Source organism: Microtus pennsylvanicus, chromosome 17, assembly GCF_037038515.1.
Source record: "Microtus pennsylvanicus isolate mMicPen1 chromosome 17, mMicPen1.hap1, whole genome shotgun sequence".
Lineage (NCBI taxonomy): Eukaryota > Metazoa > Chordata > Mammalia > Rodentia > Cricetidae > Microtus > Microtus pennsylvanicus.
The window spans coordinates 17770147-17786048 of record NC_134595.1 but is presented as its reverse complement, the minus strand read 5'-3'; the positions used below and the strand labels follow the sequence as shown (position 1 = coordinate 17786048).

Genomic DNA, 15902 nt, shown 5'->3' with positions numbered 1-15902 from the left:
GCCACTTTGTATGCGTTACCCCTCCTAGCCCTGCCAAGTTCTGTTTGTTAGATGAGGAAAGCACAGCCAAGTATGCCAAGGCCACACAGACAGGTAGTGGACTGGGGTGTATTATAGCCAACCGTGGGTAAGCCCTGGAGTTCCCAGGACAGCATGCCTAGATCGTGACTACAGATGCAGTGAATTATAAACCAGCCATTCACTGTCACTTGCTTTGGCAGGAAACTCCCCCTGTGGGAGCACATGGTGAGCTGCCACATTTAAAAGCCGGGCAGTGAGTCAGATTCAGTTTTTAACTTGGGCTTCCTCCATGGTTCTCCTTGTGAGTCTTGATCCGATGAATAAAAGTAGTCGCAGCAAATCAGCAGAGCGAAATGCTTCCCGTTTCTTTGTGAATGGCTGTAAGGACAGCCAGCCAAGTTCCCTACCAAAATGGAAATGCTATTTCTCTGGTCATAATTGTGGCCTGTAATTGTAAGGTTAATTGGGTACTGTTAGGTACCAGTGGGATGTTTATGTGTCTCTTGCTAAAGATGCAAATTAGACTTACCTGGCGTGATAGTGTATGCCTGGACTGACCTTGGGATGCTGGGGCAGGAGGATCTAAATGGCTTCAAAGCCAGCCAGGGCCCAGTGAGACCTCATTTCAAAAAACAACTTTAAATATGACTCAAGACTTCCAAAAATTAATTCTTATATATGTGTTCCAAAAACACATATATAAGAACCAGTTGAAAAGAAAACCAACTATTTGCTCAGGAGACGATAATTTAAAATGAAAAGCCAGAAGGGATGCCTTTATCCTGGACCATTTATATGAGAGGGTACCCACTCATAGAGTGTTTCTGAGCATCCTGTGTCCCACACACGTCTCAACGTTAGGAATCTACATCGAGAATGCAAGAGGTGTCTGGATTCATGTGTGGTTTGAAAGATCTTCGCATCTGTGACGGCCACGTTTCCCTGCATCATATCCCAGCCTGCACACATACACTGGCTTCTGCACTGGGCAGGGTGGGGCATCCCTCATGCTGAAGCCCTTCTGTAGACCTCTCTACTTCTGTCTCTCTACGGCAGATGTACTCAGCAGAGCTTTTAGCTGCTTTTTCTCCCTTCCGTTGTCCGCTGTGGTCACGCTCTTATTACAGCCACCGCGTCTCTAAGATTGCCCTAGTCCATGTTGACCAGTCAGTAACCAGCTCACAGTCTGCCCTGGAATTACCCACAGCGGCCGACTGCCCCTTGAAATGCAGTCCCCACTGAACAGAGAGGTAGGGCTTTCTCTGCCTCTGTGCTGCCCCCTTTGTTTTTGGCCCTTCCCTAGACCAGGGTGTCATCTTTGGATGCTGCCTTCCGTCTCTCTACACTGGCCGTGCATGCTTTTCTAATCCCATACCTTCAAATGCCATCTAAAAACTACAGCTGTCTCTTTGATATCTCTTGTGACTTCAGAATTGATATGCCAGCTGCTTACTCCCTCCTCCACTGAGACATCCCATAGATCTCTCCAACTCAAGGTATCTAAATCCAGGTTCACCACTGTATTTTGCTTATAATCTCACACACACACACACACACACACACACACACACACACACACACACACCGACACACAAAGTTAAGAAATGAAAACCATTTAAATAGCATAATAATTCTCCTATGTAGCAAATCCAAGCACAGAATATGGCTGGCAACTCTCTGGAACTCGTAAGTGATCCCAGGCTCCTGGTCTTCTCTGCTCACACCTTTCTTCCTGTCCCTGCTCAGGCTAGCAGAAGGAGGGGGAGAGAGCTACAGTCTCTCTCCTTGCTTTCAAACAATTGTGTGAACGCTGTGGAGAATTCCTATGCTGCCACTTCATCAGCCAGCACCTAAAGCACAGCCACGCCTAACTGCCGGAGACACTATAAAGCTTCATGTTTTAAACCACATGGCCAGACATTCAGCTAAACTCTAGGTTCCTGTACTAAAGTGGAAGAAATGGATGTTAGGAGGAAAGTCTTCGTCAAACTTGACTGACACACACCCTTCCTTCAGACCACACCTACGTGACACACACCCTTCCTTCAGACCGTACCTAACTGACACACACTCTCCAGGTCTTTGAGTAAATACCAAAGAGGCCTTGGACAAGCCTGTCTAACCTAGGATTCCCTCTTGTGAGTCTGTCCCTTTACACACGTTGACATCCGCGCACCATAGATCCTGTCCTATGGTGATAACACTCATGACTTTCTATATGATCTGATTGCTGCATGCCCTCCTCACTAGACTTGGGGAAGGGACTTCACTGTTAGCTCTGATACATCCCGTGGATAGAGTAGAGCTATGAGGGAGAGCGAGCCGAGCCACCATGCAGTTTGGTTTGTCCCGGGTGCAGTAGAATGGTTCGCCCACTTTCTTACCACCTTAGCCTTTCCCCCTCTTCGGGGAACCTCTGGAGATGGCCTTTTACCGCAGCCACCTGCCACTACTTCTCAGGCACGCTAGCCACGCTGCACACACTCAGCAGCACATGTGACCAAGTTGCTTTTGTGGACAGCAGGTAACAGTCCATTATCCCAGCAGCCCTTGGGCAGTGCTGCCCTAGGGAAGCTGGTCAACATAAAAACAATGTCAGATTCTCTTAGCCTCACCTCTGTGGCTTCCTCTTTTAACAGAGAATCTGAGTTTTTCTATTTAAATGGAAATCTGGCTGATGCCTAGAAAACTAGCATGTGGCCTGCTCCATATGCAAATGTTCTCCTGGGTGATTTTTACCTGTGACAGAATTGATGGGAAGCCTGGTAAATCGCGAGCGTTCTTAACCTCATTATAGATACACTGCAGATGTGAAAATGCAAAGTGTGGAAGTCAAAATGTGAAAGCGGCTCTCAACTTGTTTTAATGGGCGTTCTCTGTGTCTTGTTATAACCCAGGGACCTGGCTGCAAGAAACTGCCTGGTAGGGGAAAATAATACTCTGAAAATCAGTGATTTCGGAATGTCTCGGCAAGAAGACGGCGGAATATATTCATCTTCCGGCTTGAAGCAGATTCCGATTAAATGGACAGCACCCGAGGCTCTTAATTATGGTATGAACGGACTCCAGTTTTCCTGTTGGTAGTGAAGGTGGGCTGCATCAGCACAAAGCACCCACGGCATGGTTGGGGTAGAACAGAATCCAGCCTGGAGCTTGAAGGGCAACCCAGATTCAGTGTATGTTCTTACCTTGTTCTTAGTCACAGACCCCAGGGTTCATACCTGTGCGATTGCTAGGTTTCAGTAGCCAATGAGTGTTCAAAGAACGATTCCCTTTGTTATGCACCGTTCCTCAGAACACTGCACATTGCATGTGCACACTTTTATACTTGCATGAAGTGTTGCAGGGTCTGGTCTGCTAGTTTGAATGTCTTATAACTGGTTCAATAATCTCATCTAAGGTTAAATAGTGTCAATCTACCTCCGCAGGATTCTGGTCTCAGCCTCTGTCCCTGGAGTTTACATAAATCTTGAGCAAAGAGAGACGTGGGTATTGTCTCCTATGAAAGCAGGCATTTATTTATTTAATTATTATTATTTTTGTCCACTGAAAAGTTTTCCATATCTCTGTTGTGAGAAGTGCACACATGCGTGTGAATGTGTGGAAGGCCGTCCATGGCAGCCCGCAAGTTGTCAGTGTGTCTGTCATGGTTGGTACTATACTTCACAGAACAGTGTTTTCTGCACCCAGTAGCCCAGGATGTGAGTGTGAACTAGTTTAACGTCTTGAGGAGCCACCAGATTTTTTTCTAGGTAAAGATTTGAGTGTAATTGTCTTGGATATTTGTCATGGCTGAGGCAGTTGCCTCATGCCAGCACGAGGAGCTCTTGTGAGCTTCCTAGTCATCTACACCAGCTTTAGAGTTCAGGGACCCCATCATTCCCACAGGCGTCTTCGCAGAGCTGGGTGCTGTTCCTCATGGAAAAACCACTGGACGAAAGATAAGACTATAACATTCGTATGTGTACAGAGTCTTTCGTTAGGTGCAAAATATTTGTGAAAAGCCCTTGTGCCTGGATTTTCTTCTTGTGCTTGAGTGCTTATGAGAGTAAAAATCCACCTCTTGGTCACAGTGTGCTTTAGTGAATACTGACCTCACTAAAGTACTTAGGAGTCTGAGGACTAGCTCCAGATACTTGGGCCAGACAGATGGATTTCAAGTGAAAAGGACAGGTAGGAAGCCTTCAGGTTGACTCTGAGGTAGCATTTGCCTTTGATACAGATTCTGTACGATGCCGTTGGGTGGGGAGGAGGAAGACACTGTACAGGTGAACGACAGTGCAGGTTAGTAGTTAGTGTCCAGTCCAGCAGGAGATGCCCGAAAAAGACAGCCTCAGGACGACCCTGATTGCTCTGTTAGTTCTCAGACTGGGGGTTATCTCATGAAAGTCCTTCTTTCTTGTTACACCTCAAGTTTTTCCTTACTTCATGCCTAGGAGCCCTTCCTCTTCACTGGTCCCTCCCTCGCTCTCGCTGCAGGCTGCTGCAATAGCGCTCCCATCTCCCAGGGAGAGTCAGGAAGGTCAAAGCGATCCTCTTGCAGCTTTGGCTTAGGTCTGTTGGATTCAGCTGTGCCATTATTGTTACTTAATTTAAAATGTTTTTAAGAATCAGGCATTGTTAAAGGCCCCTTACCCACACCTGTCTCTAGCCATATACTCTCCTTTCAGAGACAGATACTTTTTCTGTGCTCTCGTCTTGTTCTCAAACGCCTCTCAGCGGTGTATCTGTGACAGTCTAGATTAGTTACTTTCTCATTGCTTGGTCAGACACCTTGACAACAGGAACCGATGGGAGGAGGAGTTTATTTCTGACTTGTATTTATAGAGCGACATAGTCTGTCATGGCAGGGAAGACACGGTAGTTACATTGAACGGAAAGTAGGGCCTGACTTTAAATCAACAGCAGCTGCCCGCAGTGACCTACTTCCTCCAACAAGGCCTCATTGATTACCTTCCCAAATAGCACCGCCACTCAGGGACTAATGGATCACACATGGGCCTATAGGCACATCTCACAGTCAAATCGTAACACTCCCCAGCAATCAAATGCTAGCATACTCACACTGTACTCCTCCGTCCTCAGTCTGGTTTTCAACAGAAGTACTAGGCTTATAAAGAAAAGGCAGTATACTCGTCTTATCTAAGAAATAACATCACCTACTTACCAGTTATTGGGAAAGTTTTCCAGCAAGGAGTGGGAGAGAGGGTCTTCCCCAGAAAAGAGCACACCAATTGGTTGTCCAGTGTGAAATGGTCAGCCCTAAAGCATGCATCCATGTGACATAATAATATACTGAACAGGGACATACTAAGGAAGATGGATGTATGTGCACATACAGATGTGCATGCAATAACAGTGAGAAAAGAGGCCCTGAATCTGGTGAGGAGTGGGGAGGCATATAGGAAGGTGTGGGTGAAGGAAAGAGGGAGAAATGCTGTAATTATAGTCTCAGAAATTATTTTAAAAGTTAACCACTTGCCACCTGATTGTTTAGGGTGATGGCGGAGCTCACGGCTTAACTAGGAGAAACTCTTCTCGGTGTGATAGAACTCCCGAGAGTCTGGAATGAGAGGGAGATGCATTTTCTCCTTAGTTATGTTTTCAGCGACAGGACCTGGGCAAGCTGTCTCCCCATCTGTGGTCGTGCAAACTGTAGTGCCTCTGCTCCAGACAGGCACTGTGAGGTCAGTGCAGCAAGACAGCAGCAAAATGTTGCCCTGACTCGCTCCGTGGTGTTGAAATGATCCACCAAACCAGATTCGAATGTCAGGCAGGTTCCGTAGGCTTTCTGAAGTGTGGTCTGTGTACACACAGAGCACCTTTCTTGATCTCCACGAGACAACATAAGCTACGTGTCTCCAGATCTTCACTTCTTTACAAATTAGCCGTAACCTTTAGCCGCTGAATGAGTTTCATGAAAAGACTTGATGTGTAGAGAAGAAAAGTAATTTTCCTACCCAACAGAACAGGGATGTCCACAATGGCCTTCTCCGAAGTGGGAAGCTGCTCAGTGAGTCCAGTCTGAGAGCCACCCCAGCACAGGCACGTTCCAGCCATCTGCCTTCTTCAGGATCGGAAGAGGCCGCTCTGTTTAGAGGAAGATTACAATTTTCCAGGAGTGGCATTTGTAAATCCTGGGGTAGCAGGGGGAGAGAAAATGCTGAGTCAAGAAACCCTCAAGCTGCACATGGTGACACCCGCCTGTAATCCCAGCACTGGAGAGGTAGACATGGGAGATCGGGACTTGAAGGCCAGCCTTAAGCTACATGGCAAGCCTAGGCTACATGTGACCTTATTTTAAAAAAGCAAAAAAACCTTATCATTACTGCAGGTGGAGTTTGGTTGTGGCAGTGCGCATATGTAGTGTTGGACAAGTGCATATTGTCTTGGAGACGGGGAGGGATGTTTCTGCTTCTCCTCCCTGATATCATATCCATCTCCAGAGGCATCTTTGGTGGGATTTTATCTCTGTGCTTCTACTGAAGGCTACCAAAAGGGCAAAAAATCTAAGAGTTCAGCTCACGTAGCTCACCACAGGTGCAGCATGATATTCTGACAAAACAAGGCAACATGTAATAGAAGTTGTTCTTATCAGTCAGCTATGTTAATTTCCGCTCTATTCAAACCTCACAGAGAAATGCATTTTCTGCAAATGAAACTATCAGTGGAGAAAATGAGACCTTTAAACATGTAAGAATATCTGTAAACAGTGATAAGTTTAAAAAAATTGAAGTTAAGAAACTTTCCTTATTGCTTTAAGTTTGTTTGTAATTTTATTGGGAAAAAAATGATGCAGGCAGAAGGCCAAATTGTAGGGCTCCATCTTATTTAATTTCCTAGGGACTGATGTGTGCAAATTTATATTTTTATATATAAACCAACCACCTCATTCAGATACCATAGGGGAAGTAAACCTGCATGCTGGCTGAATTTTTGTTTTTGGAAAAGAAGAAAATCATTTTATAGGTCATTTGATTAAACCAGCCTCCTGAAGACTCCATTTAATTCTTAACATTGCTCGGCATGGAATTAACACAAGTACCAAGAATGGATGCACCTGTGACATTCCTTTGGAGGCTTAGCTGTGCTAGCATGCAGTTGACACTCAGAGCCGAGCCCTTATCCTCCTGTTCCGCTGACTCACCTGGCTATGACCATTTCCTCCCTCTCAGGGAGATACAGCTCTGAAAGTGACGTGTGGAGCTTTGGCGTCCTCCTGTGGGAGACCTTCAGCCTAGGAGTCTGTCCGTACCCTGGAATGACGAACCAGCAGGCCCGGGAACAGGTGGAAAGAGGTAAGCCAAGGCCTGGGTGTGTCACATTCATGTCCACCAGCCTCAATGATCTGGGTTCATGGGCACCAGGACAGCGGTGCCCATGGCGTGTCCGCCACCAGATCTGGGAGGGAAGGGTCGCAATGCTGTAGGGAGGAACATGTCAGAGTAGTCTGTTTCCAAACACCATGGGTGCTATGGCTCCCGTAGAACAGGGCAGAGCCTTGCGAGCCAGCCCATGTCCCATAGGTGTATCTATGTACCTGTGAACATGTATCTATGAACATGAACGTGTATCTATGAACATGGCCAACACAACTGTGAACTTATTTAAAGCATTATTTTCTTTTGCAGTTTGTTTTTGTAACTTAATTGCAGTTCTCCAGTGTGAACTCTGTAGATACCAGTCCTGCACGATCACAGTTTATGAGATCGTGTCCGTGGGCAGGGCCCCTCCACTTTAGAGAGAGAGAGAACACCACTTTTGTCCTGCCCCACTGAGGTGACGGAAGGCAGGCTGCCTTAGAGTGGTGTTGTGTTCCCTGTGGTACCCCAGGGGAAAGGCTTCAGTTTCCAGAAGGGATTTAGAGAGGCTGTGCTCTGAAGAAGTGCCGTGGTCCCCCTGACGGAGGCAGGCAGGCCCAGGTGGCAGTTACACAGCGTAATGCCCTGTGTGAGTGTTCATATCTTCCCCGGCTCTGAGTTCTCTCCTCTTCTGAATCTTCAGGATACCGGATGTCGGCCCCACAGAACTGTCCAGAAGAGATTTTTAAAATCATGATGAAGTGTTGGGATTATAAGCCTGAGAACCGCCCTAAGTTCAGCGACCTTCACAAAGAGCTCACTGCCATCAAGAAGAAAATCACATAGTGCCAGCAAGGGCCAGACTCCACCTATGGGACTCTGTCCTCAGCCACCCTGACTTTATACCACCTTACTGCAGCCATCTTTGAAGGTTATGGTTTTTATTAACTGGGTTTTTAAAAGTCTGTTCCACTTTAAATATGTTAAAGGCAAATTTATTCAAGAAATAAACAGTCCTACCCAGGGCCGTCTTAGCTAACACAAAACCCTACCGTTTGAGGCCACTGTGCAGAGAAAAGCACAGGCCTAACTGAGAAGATAACAGGCCTGTGTTTTGCTGCCCAGGACCATTGGTGTCCCTCCAAGGTCTTCTTGAGGCACAGCCCGTGGGCTTCTGCCGCAGGCCCTCCTCAGTCGGTGCTATAAACAGCGTTGGTAGCGCACGCTCGCATGATGCCTTCCCACCACAGTGGGCTTTCTCCTCTGCCAAGGCGAGATTGTATCTATAAATATAATCATATATTGGGAATTACTTGGACCTCCTAGGGTTTTTCTTTTCTTTCCTGTCAGAACAAGCCCAGTGAGAGCATCACACCCCTGTGTTATATTGTCTTTTCCCTCCTCAGTCCAGGATGCAGAAAGTAGTGCGTGGAAAATTCCCAGAGAGCACGCAAGATGGAGGCAGCTGCTTCTGCAGGAGACTGCAGAGGACAGGGATGGCAAGAGACATGTGTGACCAGGATGGCAGGCTGGGAAAATAGCAACTAGCCAGTGCCCAACAGGGAGAAGACAAAACAGCCGGCCTTCCTTCCAGATTTGCACCTTTATAATACACTGTGTCTGTGGTCTGAATTTCCCAACAAGGGCTAAGAAATGTGTCAGGAGCTCCTAGAGCCCAGTGGAAGCTTTCTTAGAGATACTGAAGTCACAGAAGGGGGAGCTTGATAATAACCGTGTGTCTTCGTCCTAGGGGACAGTCCCAGAATGGAGGTCCCTTTCTTTGTACCAGTTTCTGAACCTTCAGAACCCATGGTTCATATGCACAGACACATCCGCATACACCTACTGAAGAGTACTGTGGCTAGGAATGAAATAGATGGGTCAGAAATCAAGGACTTTTGATGAAGAAAAGCCCTAGGGATGCCCACACTTCCGTCTCCTCTTTGCCCTAAAGGCAGTGCCCGGAAACCTAATAGCTCACAGGTATGCAAGCAGGCTCATCATTAAAGGTCTCTCTGACCTATCAAGTGTACAGCAGTTAAAACTAGGATTTGGTTGAACTGAATCTCAACTGTGTCCAGGGAACGGCCCCATGATCTGTCCACAGTTGTCTCAGGATCAGTGTGTCTGGGAGGTGCTCTCACTCAGGGGAAGATGTGGCGCAGAAGTCTTCACTAAGCCCTCAGGCCTCTGTTCAGACAGACGTCACCTTAGGGGTTCCTTGGCCTGTGTTGAAGAGCTTGTGAGATGACAAGTCCCTCCCTTCCCTTCCGGGCAGCGTAGAGCATAGAGCAGACTCTAACTTCCAGAGGAGGCCGCTGCAGAGGAGTGTGACTGTCCCCATCATTCCAGCCTCCTCGCTCACTTTCTACACATTTAAAGTTCAAATACGCAGACTAGAGTAGAGGCCGTGTGCGCCTGCCCACAGCAGTACGCTGCCCCACACAGAGCAGCCCTGGCACAGCACGGCGTCCCGCAGGTCAAACACTGCTAAAGCAGAGCTCGCTTTTAATGGCACCCACCATGGAAAACCAAGCACAGACTCCAGAATTCAGAGTCGGCGCTGTGCTCTCCAGGCATCTGCCGGCCCTCAGAAGGAGATAAGAGGTTCCCTTTCAGGATTTCCAAGTCAATCCGCCTATAATACAATTCTTGTCTATGAAAAGGAAAGGAGCACCTCTCAGCACTGCTCTCCCAGCCAGGGAAAGGAGACTGGCTTGGCTCTAACTCTGTGAACAAGACCCGAAGCTTAATCCTTGCATTCTGCTGGAAAGAGAACATGGCATTGATAATTTCACTCATCTAGGCTGTTGGGATTTGCAATTCACATCATAACTCTTTGCTTAAATTAAAAAAGCTTTTCAAAACATCTTGACATCTGCAGCATTTAAATTCTATTTTCTTCTTTGTCCCAGAACAGGCAGAGGTACAGTTTAAGATTAACTCACTGGGAGCCTTTCAGGATCATGTCAGTCGTATAGAATATTAAATTTAACATAGGCGCATGCATTAAGAAAAGCTTATGCAAAACATTCTTACTGTTAATTTTGTTATGCTCGAAGCATAATTTATTCATCCCTTCTGTCACTGATAATTATTGGAATTATGTACTTTAGGAGGCTAATCCATACCGAAAAAGTGCACATATAAATACAGTTCTGATTTGCAAGTTGATTTAGGGAAAAGAGGCTGTAGACATGCACAAAATTCTAGGATTTGTCTCGTTAAATAATAATAGTAAACAGTGCTGCCCAAAATTACCCACTAGTGTGGATACGCTTGAGCCTGGCCTCAAGCCTTTATTTTACTAATGGATTATCCAAGAGTTGCTGGTAACCCTGCTCTCCTTCAGTGTGGCCGTCTGGGCGTGAAGGAGAAGGCCATAAACCCGAGCAGGCTGACTTTCTGCCTGCCTTTTCCTACCTTGAATCACAAGAAGCCTTCATAAGAAATGAGTAGTTCACTGTTTTTTAAAGAAGGGAACTTTTCTGCCAAATCAGCATCCTTGTATGTCCTGTGTGGCCTAAGCTCTCTTCTCAAAGCCATTTTTTTGGGAAAACCATAAGTGATGTGATGCTTTCTTCCAGCCCCTCCTGCTTCAAGGTCCACAGGGACGTGCGCCCTGTGATTTCTTCCTCCTTTTTCCAAGACAACAGGGACAGTAGAGTTAGTTCCCATCACAGCTGGCACCTCACAGACATCAGTACAGCCCGGAGCCAGCAGTGGGCATCTCACAGGCGGTTCCACTGCACGGTTGTTTGGGAAACAGAATTTTTATGACTGAGATTGTATTAGTTTCCTTCTGAGCCCCATTTCTGTTCACTAGCCCCCCTGACCAACTCTACAGTGCTGGGACCAAGACTGTTGTTAAGCAAGCATTTTAGTTGCAATATTTGCTGCACCCTGGGACTCAGGGAGCGAGCAAACCGGCTGTAGGCACAGATCTGTGGAGTGTGTCGTGGTCAGAGGAGTGTGAGGCATAACCCTTCATGGTCCCCTAATCCCGTGTGTCCTTGACGCAAGAGTGACATCTGAAAGGGGCTGTCTGCCTGAGCCCTCTTCCTCCCAGCCCCCTCCTGTCACGCCGTCGACATCCTCCATGTCTCTTGACAGCAGATGCGATTGTCACGAAGATCCAAGCCCTCATACAAACTAGCACAGAACTGAGAGAGCTGCAGAGACGCTTAATGTGCCATTATCATCAGTAGATGATATCAAAGCTTTCATATGACATGAAATCCATCTTAAAGCGGCGTGAGAGTTTACTATTAAAATTATTACCTCTTATTAACGGATTTACTCTAAATATCACTATTTTAAATCAGATTTTTTTTTACTTTATATTTTTCTGGACTTACTAGTTTCATGTCAAGTGTGACTGTATACTATGTATCACTCATTTCTGTATAAGAAACTGATTGAAAAGCCAGCAAGCTCACCCTGCAGTGAGTTACTGATACAGACTTAAATTAAGCTCCTGTAAAATGTCCCTTTGAAAGTCACATTCTAATACAGATGGTCAGTCAACTATATATCACTGCCCTAAGTCAGTTTGAGAAATGACTGTCACCTCCACAAGCCACCCCACTGCCCTCTACTGATTCAAAGATTAAATTCAGGACTAGCATTAGAACCACTCTATCCTGACAGGCGTGAAGATTCTGGGACAGTGGGGGGGGCGGGCGAGACACCTGTGCCCAAGAGCAATGAGCAGGGCGCAGCAGGTCTGTAAGTGAGCTGCCTAGACATGCAGGGAGGCAAAACAGGAAAAAACCAGTTCCCTGGAGCAGCGGGAGAAAGTGGACAGGACCGACAATGCCCCTTGAAGCCTGAGGAAACCGCCAGGTGTCAAACTGTTCCCACCAAACCTAGAACAGATCAACGGCCCCAAAGCTGCAAAAGAGCCAGGGCCACTCCCTGCAGCAGGAACTGCTTGGCCACGTGACGTTCCACGTGCTGCCCTGTGCTGGGTCCTGAGGGGGAGGAGCCAAAGCCTCTACATTTGCACTAGTTATCAATGCTCAAACATCCGTGGCGAAGGCCACGGGTTCTTCACGTCTCATTAGATAGCTTTTTAATGCAGTAGAAGCTAAGTCCTAAATGAGAACATGCTTAAGTCATCTTGTGACACCTTTGACCACTAGTAAGTAACTCCCTGGTTCCTGGAGTTCCCTGCTGAGGGGCCCTGCTGTGCTGGGCTGTATGAAGGGAAACAAAGCAGTGGGGGAAGCTGGAAAAGTAGCCATGTTTGTTGACTTTACACTAGTAACAATTAAGGGAAGGAGAAAAATAGAAACATTCTGAGGCCGAGCACAGTGCAGTGGGGTAAGGGAGTGGGCATCCAGCAAAGGCATCTGGGAAGACAGAGGGTAGTGAAAACATCAGAGACCCATGGAAATGCCCAAAGACCAGGCAACAGGGAACCCGCCTCCTAATGGACAGTCCCAAACATAACACCCCTTCAGCCTCTAGAACAGTTTCTCCAAGGGCTTCAGGAGACTCTGGTCTGTCTTGTGCCCCAGCCCCACTCCCAGGTCTCAGCTTTCCCTGCAAAGCTACAGAGGTGGGCATTGAGCCCATTTCCTAAGCATGGGGAAACTGAGTGTACAGCACACACAGCTCAGTGTGGGGTCTACAGGAAACTGTCAGATGTCTCTGGGTTTCACTTTAGTAATAGAAAACTGTAACATAGCAGGTTTAGCTTCCTTACTTGTAAGAATCCTCAAGCAGAAATATCTACCGAGATCTCTCTTTGAACTTCAGGATTATGTGCCCAAACATCTGTTTAGCCAGTAAGATGCAGGCGTTCCACAGAGGCCTGGAGTGCTGGGTGACAGCAAAAGACCTGCCACGGAATATTTCCCCTCCCTCCTGCCATGCCAGGCTCAGGAAGGCTAAGAGCTGCGGCTTGCCGTACTCGGTTTTGACTGCCGGCTACTATCCTTTCTCATCTTCAGCTTTGCAATGTTTCTCTTTACCAGAACAGAAAAGCCTTAATTGTTGGCTTATAAACCCAAGAGTTCTTCTCAGGGCTTCCCTGCCTAACAGGAAGTGCAGGCCTCTTTTGAGAAGCCCAAGCACAGTGAGCCTATGAGAGGAGGCGACCTGTGGAGATGGCGTCGTTAGGCGGCAGGTATGCTGTATGAGCGGCCTTGCCGGCAAAGGCTTGGGGACTTTTTCTAAGGACATTAAGACCACTGTGGGCATGTCCAGGTTCCTTATTGTCTTGAGCTAGCAAGCTGACCTCCTGCCCCCAAAGAAATAGTGGAACAGAATACTCCACAGTAACGCCCTGGACATCCACACGCTACTCCAGGCTAATTCACTTGGTGTCCTCTGCATCCTTCTTAAGAGCAATAGCTAAGTTAGTCAAGTTACATCATGTTAAGTGGTCTTCCAAAGCTTCAACTAAGAGGGCACAATGAGGGTTCAAAGTAAGCCAGTGCGCCTTACTAGATATCCCAGAACACTGTACGAAGACATCAGTTCTCCTCGTAGCTTCCCAGAGGACCTCCCTTCCTGGAAAACCAGGCATTGCCACTTTCCCTGTCTGTTAGGAATTTCTGTAGCATCAGATAAGTAGGCTGTAAATGCCACCCAGCAGATGCTAGACTGGCCCCGTAAGAAGCCAGGTGTCTGCCTGTAGCCACCAGAGCAAACAACAGAACCCCTTAAGAGACACGCCTCAGGCACCTGTGAGCGTAGCAAGAACCCAAGAATGAAAAGAGAAGTTGCCCGGAAGTCTAAGTCCCCGTTCCTGTTTTCCTTGTGGAGCACTTGTGAAATCACCCTGAGGTGTTGGAGTTTCCTGACAATCACTGCAGGGCAAACAGTGAGCCCCTGTGTTCAAACCCTTAAGGGCTAAGAGGACTCAGACAGCTGTTATTGATACTCTGTGTTAGCTCACCATTCCCTGCCCCTTCTTTTCTAAGGGTTTTCCTCTTAGAAAGAATTTGGTGGGGAAAACTTGCTTGCCAGCTCCTCAGATAATGCTGGACTTGTTAGCGTGTACAAACACAGTAGCAGGCTTGATCCTCACCCAGAGCACAGAGGGCTGTGGTAAATCAGCCACGGGGTGCTGCGGGGCACGTCCCATGCTAGAAATCAGAAGAGCAACACGAAGCACAGCACAGTTCCACTGTGAGAGAATTTCCCATCACTCCTCAGACCCTGGGCCTTGCACAGACACAGTACCCAGGATGTGGACACATCCCAACGGAACTCGCTTTTTATTTACTGCCAGTGGGATAGTCTCCTCCAGCTTCAACAGGCTACTACTATAGGTAGGCTTCACAACCAAGTGACTCCGAGCATCAAATCAAACATAAAAGAAGCTCATTTAGTTCAAATTCAGGGTCAGAGTGGCCAGAGACAAAAAATACCCTTTGTCTGCTGGAATTTCACTTCATTAACATAGTGTCTGTTGCCCAGCTTTATCACATGATACAAGCTGTCCTTGTGGGCACAGTTCTTGTGGGACAGCTCCATCCTCCTTCATAGACCACCAAGACTGACTGCCAAATCAGCTTCTTGCTTCAAACACCTCTAGACGTTTAACTGCCCATAGGTTTTAGGTTTGTGTTTCGGTGTGTAAAGGACTGAGCAACTGGGGACAGTGGGGACGAACGCTGGTGCACACTCTGTTGACTTTGAGCCATAGTTTGTGCCTGAGTATTTTAGTCTGGTCTGAGTGCTTTGGTAAGTGCTCTAGAATGCCAGAACTCTCCAAAAGCTTAACTATGCAACCACATCAAGTTTAAAGAGAATACAAGAGAATGGAAGTTAGCATCAGAGACACACAAATACTCTGACTTCTTCAGGAATCCAAGCAAACTGAGCACAAAAAAAAAAAAAAACCATCACACTCAATGGGTGCCCGGGCCATGCAACTACTGTGGGCTTTCAACCTCCTCCCCCATTTTCCCTGCACAGGAGCACAGAGAGCAGGAGCAGAAATACAGTTTCCTGAGTTGCTTTCTCTGCTTGTTACTTGGAGATGAACTCAGTGTTGAGAGAGCAGGGCTGCCCTCAGCTACCTGCTGTCTAAGTGTCCTGTCTGCAAGCGTCATTGTGAACCAAGCACCCCTGCTTTGTGGTCGGTTCGCAGTTTTCTTGGGCACCAGTGTATGGCCATTTTAATACCAGGTTAAAGCACCTTTAATCTCTTTTTTGTTTAAAAATAATATATTTGTGAAGTGGATAAAAGAAACACTGGAAATAGGGTGCTTCTGAAAATATCAAGTATAAAACATGTTCAGGGGCCACAGTGGCTTTTCTGGCTTTGTAAACAATTCTGAAAGTGGATGACAGCTATGCGTATAGCAGTTGGTTGTCTACCTTTGCGTATAGCAGTTGGTTGTCTACCTTTGCGTATAGCAGTTGGTTGTCTACCTTTGGTCGTTTGTATCTCTCATCTGTCTTTAACATGTATTTATTTGTTATATTTTGCATTCAGAAGAAATACACTTTGAATTTTGGCTAATATTACAGAATGTTCTGAAAATTGCCTTCTACATTTTTTTTAAAACAGACTCGCCATTTTTGTAAAGTTGGGCCATTTTAGGGGAACAGCCTTCTTTT

At 46.8% G+C, this 15902-nt stretch overlaps 1 protein-coding gene across 3 annotated transcripts in view; it reads left to right on the top strand.

The window, feature by feature from the left end:
- The window catches only part of Fer (FER tyrosine kinase), a 328203-nt gene extending 313040 nt beyond the window's left edge, over positions 1-15163 (top strand). The window contains exons 18-20 of one of the 3 annotated variants that reach the window (XM_075952223.1): positions 2919-3073; positions 7197-7319; positions 8026-15163. In XM_075952223.1, coding sequence (XP_075808338.1) covers positions 2919-3073; positions 7197-7319; positions 8026-8168 — 421 coding nt within the window. In that variant the 3' untranslated portion in view covers positions 8169-15163. The remainder of the gene's footprint in view (positions 1-2918; positions 3074-7196; positions 7320-8025) is intronic. The other 2 variants (XM_075952224.1, XM_075952225.1) reach the window with 2 other exon arrangements.
- The last annotated feature ends 739 nt before the right edge of the window (positions 15164-15902 follow it).